Here is a 5,703-nt window from a genome sequence, read left to right on the forward strand (position 1 = left end):
TCGTGCCATTGAAAATGGACAGGTAAGAAGCAAGACTGGGTCAATTTTCGTTGTTTCTCATTTGTGTTCTTGTATTGATTATTAAAACATCACTTTATTTGCAGGTTGTAGTTGCTATGCGCATGAGGGGTCATTCCGCTGATGACTTTGATTACGACCCGCGGTATGAGCCTTACATTCGGAGATTGGGTCTTCTCCCATTCGTGTTGCAGTTTAAGCGACGCGCTCCGCCGGTGAACCACGCGGCGCTGACCGCACTTGTGGATCGTTGGAGGCCGGAGACTCACTCCTTCCACCTTCCATGTGGGGAGATGACGATGACCCTACAGGACATGGCTATGATAAGCAGCCTTCCTATCAATGGACAAGCTGTTACCGGTCGTGTCAGCGTGGGTAATTGGCGAGAACGGACTGCCGATTTAATTGGCGTTCAGCCCGAGGGCCCTCAGGAAGGCAAGGCCGATACAGCGAAAGTGACGCATTCTTGGCTAAAACTGGTCAGAGGAAACACCAACCCGTGCCCTCAGGATGCCAATGACGTGGTTGTGCAGCAGTACGCGCGGGCCTATCTTTGGTATGTACTAACCAAGGTAGTCTTCTCAGATGCAACCGGGAACTCAGCCCTCTGGATGTTCTTGGAGCCACTTAATAACTGGGATACCCAGTATAGCTGGGGTTCGGCCGCACTAGCATACTTGTATCGTCAGGTAAGAGATATTTGCAACCAATTATTTTGCATTTGTCATGCGCCTCCATATCTAACATGTTTGTTTGATTGCAGCTTGACTTGGCGTGTCGGAGGAAGGGAGGTACATCCTCATTGTCTGGGTTTGTTTGGAGCCTATCCGTGTGGATGTGGGAGCGGATCCCGGTTGGACGGCCCGATTTGAAGAACCCCCCTCATGGCAAACCCACGGGGTAATCATGACGGGTTGCATGATGATGATCCATATCGGCGCCCTACGCTTGCTTACTATTGGGAACAAGTGACAGTGTACACAGGAAGCTCGCATGTGCGATACAAGTGCTATATGAACGAGCTGGACACCTTGACTGCTGAGCAGGTTATGAGAAGTTCGATGAGATAAAATTTAGTCAAGAATGAAACTTATGTATGTAGCTAACAATGTATCTCTTTGTTTTGCAGGTACATTGGTTGCCTTATGTGGAAGATCGTGACTTTGATCTTAATGAGATGTGCACGCGTGATAGCCATCTTTGGCGGGCGAGGTGCCCAATGATATGCTTCTTCGCAGTCGAGTGGCACTTTGTAGACCGTGTGGCAAGACAATTTGGAAAAAGACAAGGTATTCCAATTGAGGAGAGCAAGGAGGAAATGCTATCTCTGCATCGGTAAGCAAGCATGCCTTGAGTATGTAGTAGAGCATTGAATAAGTCAGTGTTTGCTAATGATTTGTCCCGTGCATCATTTGTAGGTTCGATCGAAGGAACAATCAGGATATATCGGATTGGGCAAACAAACACCGTGTGTGGATAGAAATTTGGAATCAAAGAGACACGTTAGTGCAATCAGAGAATAGACCTCACAATCAGTCAGCATATCAGAAGTATCAAGTGTGGTATGCGGATCGTTACCGGTTAAAGCTGAAGCCAGGTTGGACTCACGAGGAGTGGTCGGAGTTGGTGTCTGAAGACCCGGAGACTGCAGAAGGTTATCATACCTTCAACACGGCTGTGAGAGACACCAGAGGGGCTCATGTTGACTACGCACCGATGCATGACGAAATGGTAGTCTGTTTGACCTATTCTAACATACTTGCATCATGTTGTCTTCTTTCAAATACATAAGTTTGGTGTGTTCATGAATTGCAGGGCAGAGAGTTGCTTCTGTGCGTCAACGATGCCAATGTTGCACTGAGTCATCCACCTGGTGGTGCATTATCTGAGAGGACTCTTAGGAGCACGATGGAGGTTAGTCGCAATATATTATAAAAGTTTTTTTCGCGGATTAGTTATTTGGATCTCATATCATAGCATCTTTTGTGTTGTCGCAGAAGTTCAAGAAGCGGTTCCATAAGATGGCAGCTATGCTTTCTTGCCATGGTGCTAAGTCCAGTGACGTGTATGCACCAGGTAGCCGCGCTGCCAGAGCTAATAAACGGCGTTATGTCCAGAACGAAGAGGACATAGAGGAGGAGGTCAATGAAGAGGAGCCAGCACATCAAGAGGAGCCAACACATCATGATGAGCATGAGTATGATGCAACACATCAAGAGGATCATGAGTATGATGTTGATGCTCCACAACCATCACAGGTTACACAACCGACACAAGGCAATGCCCGCTCTAGAAAGGGCAAAGCCATAGCTAAGACACCGGGCAAGAAAGGTAGAAAGAAGACATGGAACACTCAATTCCATAGTCCGGAGTATCCTCATCAATTTATGCCTGCGGGAATGCAAAGATATAAGTCCAACATTGATGCAGAGGCGGAGGAGGCTAGCGAAGAGGAGGAGCATGAGGCTAGCGAAGAGGAGGAGCATACACTTGCAGATATCGTGAAGAGAGGAAGGAAGAAGTGAGCTTGTTGTAGTTTGTTTCAATGAGCTTGTTCTAGTTTGTTTCGACGAACCTGGTGTAGTCTCTTTCCATGAACTTGTTGTCGTTTCTTTCCATGAACTTGTTGCCGTTCGAATTAAGTTGTACCGGATTCGTGAAGTTGCTATGAATGTTTGACATGAATGAATGATGTGATTTATGGTAATTGTTGTTTCCTGTGATTTAGTCATTTAAATGAATGTTTATATGAATGTTTGACATGAATGATGAAATCTGTATTTAGTCATTTATATGCACAGGGAGCCAGACGCCAGGATCCTTGGCGTCTGGCTGTATGTCAGGGGACCAGACGCCAGGGTCCTTGGCATCTGGATGTATGTTAGGGGACCAAACGCCAGGGTCCTTGGCGTCTGGCAGTCTACTGACACCAGAAACAGGGTAAAGCAGGGGAGCCAGACGCCAGGGTCCTTGGCGTCTGGTCCTGGTGCAGACAATACTTGCTTTTTCACTTGTAGTTTTGTCTTTTCACTTGTAGTTTCGAATAACATACATACATAAGCATTGCATAGTCTTTTCATAACACTATAGTTGACAAATGACAAACATAGTTCAAATTACAAACTTAGTTCATGACCACGATGGTCTACGATACAATGCAAATTACAAACATAGTTCAAATTACACAAATAGTCTCGAATGACATAAGTAGTTCATGACCACGATGGTTGAAACGACATGAACATCACATATAACTCGGTTTCCTGTAGCAATGCAAGTCAACAACCCTTTTCCATTTCCATTCTTCCAGCATTTCTTGAATCTTGTCATCATCAGTTATGTCAACCAATTTTCTTTCCCCGGGGCCATCTGACTTCCTCCTGCTGACGTAGTACACAAAATCCTCTTCCTTCAACCCTTGCTTCAACATGAATTTAGTCTTCAACCAATCGAAAGTGAGGTCCACTTGACTAACTTGCACAATACATGGAGACAAGCCATGCACATGAACAACAGGGCTAAGCACCCACTGAGTTTCGTTAGCCATCTACAGCACACAAATCTCTTAGTAGCTAACCTATGATACATTAAACCACGAGGAAAACAAACTAGGGTTTTCACAAAAGTATGATAAATTAAACCAACCAAAAAATGGGGGTGGAGTTGATTTACCTTCTAGTCTCGAAATCCTGAAGATCCAACGGTGAAACCGGACCGATTTGTGAGAGATCTGAGGGGGGGGGGTTAGGGTGCTGGACGAGGGAGTGACGTTGGCAGGGCTAGAGGTGAGAGTGGGTGGATATGAGTGAAATGAGAGGGGTAGAGGTGGAGATGAATGGATGAGAGGGGTAGAGGTAGGCCCAAAATCTTATCCACTCGAATCTTATCCATTAGACAAGAATGCTTTTTGGACACCAGACGCCAGTGACCTTGGCGTCTGGGTGTCCATCAGACACACCAGACGGCCTGTCTGGTCACCTGCGCGAGCAAAGCAAGCCAGACGCCAGGGACCCTGGCGTCTGGATCTGGGAGGCAGACGCCAGGGACCTTGGCGTCTGGGTGTCCATCAGACACACCAGACGGCCTGTCTGGTCACCTGCGTGAGCAAAGCAAGCGAGACGCCAGGGACCCTGGCGTCTGGGTGTGGGAGGCAGACGCCAGTGACCTTGGCGTCTGGGTGTCCATCAGACACACCAGATCTTTAAATAAGTGAGTTCTTTTTTGTAAGCCCGTCAGCTCAAAGTGGATTTGGTTCTCCTCCTTTGTGAATCCATCCTCGTCCAACTGTTCAACTGGACCCTCGTCATCCGAGTCATACGCATATTGACGCCTAAAAGGCAAGTCACGATCCATGTCCTTTTGCGCTATGTACACATCCAAGTCACCAACATCATTGCCATGAAACCCTTCCTCTTGCTCTTCGTCGTCATCATAAGCATCTTCATCCTCTTGAATTACTCCGTCACTAGCAATCACCTCAACTTCATTTGCTTGGCTAGTTGGTGGTTGGCTAGAAGCATTGGGGGCATACAACTCAACCTCATTTGCTTGGCTAGTTGGTGGTTGGCTAGAAGCATTGGGGGCATACAACTCAACCTCATTTGCTTGGCTAGTTGGTGGTTGGCTAGAAGCATTGGGGGCATACAACTCAACCTCATTTGCTTTGATAGTTGGTACACGGGGACATGGTGGGGGATAAACATTGGGGGCATCAACCACAACCCTATGCTCAACAAGTGGCACCATTGTCCTCTCGCTCATGTCATCCATTGGGGAAGAGACATGCCGGTTCAAATCAAAGGTAAACCGAGGAGATTCAGTGGTGGCAAACAATTCAAGTGACTTGTCTTCCGATTGGGATACTTTTTCCTTGTATACATCCCAATGCAAATCCGAGGTGATAGGCATACTTTTCAAGCGAGATTTGGCTCCAACTCCAACATCATACCTTCCTATTAACTTAACATCAACATTGGTGTCCATCCACTTCAAGACTTGTCTCACTTTTGCAACAACATCCTCATAGCTAGGGCTTCTATCAAAAACCAATGGTTCCTCACCCGTGTCGGCATTGTTACTCAAGAATGCCTCCTTGTCAATGTAATGAACATTAACAAGTCTCTCCATCTAAAAATTACATGAATGCATTTAAGATCTCAATGAGAATTGGTGTTTATCCAAATACATCTTATTATATCCAAATCATATCAACACTAAATTATTGGTGATGACCACAAAAGTATCACTAATCACTAATTAACACACTAAGCAAAGTTAACCCTAATCACTAACTAACCCTAACCCCCAATCTTTCTACTCAACAAACATATATTCCTACTACACACCATGCATAGCACTATATTATCAAAGTTAACCAAGCCATTCACACTAACATAAGGGGGAGAAAACATGAACTAGGGTTCCACCAACATGTATAAAATGCAACCAAAAGGACAAGACTTAACAAAAAATAATTGGATGATTTGGGAGAGATTAACAAGAGCAACAAAGTGATGGAAAGATCCACCTAAGGGATGTACCTTTTGGAGAGGATTTGAGGGGGAGCTTGAGGGGTGAGAAAGAGTGGGGAGGCAGCAGCTCTTCTTCAAGCTCGGGCTGGATTGGGGAAAGTGTGTGGGGTGGGACCCACACACTCTCCCGGTGGGGTTATCCACTTACCGGGGC

At 46.0% G+C, this 5,703-nt stretch overlaps 1 protein-coding gene across 1 annotated transcript; it reads left to right on the top strand.

The window, feature by feature from the left end:
* The first annotated feature begins 501 nt into the window (after positions 1-501).
* Positions 502-1,609, top strand: LOC123039636 (serine/threonine-protein phosphatase 7 long form homolog). The gene is made up of 5 exons (XM_044462711.1): positions 502-707; positions 782-1,064; positions 1,148-1,353; positions 1,437-1,520; positions 1,606-1,609. The coding sequence occupies exons 2-5, from the start codon at positions 903-905 to the stop codon at positions 1,607-1,609; spliced, it is 456 nt and encodes a 151-aa protein (XP_044318646.1). The 5' UTR covers positions 502-707; positions 782-902.
* The last annotated feature ends 4,094 nt before the right edge of the window (positions 1,610-5,703 follow it).

Source organism: Triticum aestivum, chromosome 2B (genome assembly GCF_018294505.1).
Source record: "Triticum aestivum cultivar Chinese Spring chromosome 2B, IWGSC CS RefSeq v2.1, whole genome shotgun sequence".
NCBI lineage: Eukaryota > Viridiplantae > Streptophyta > Magnoliopsida > Poales > Poaceae > Triticum > Triticum aestivum.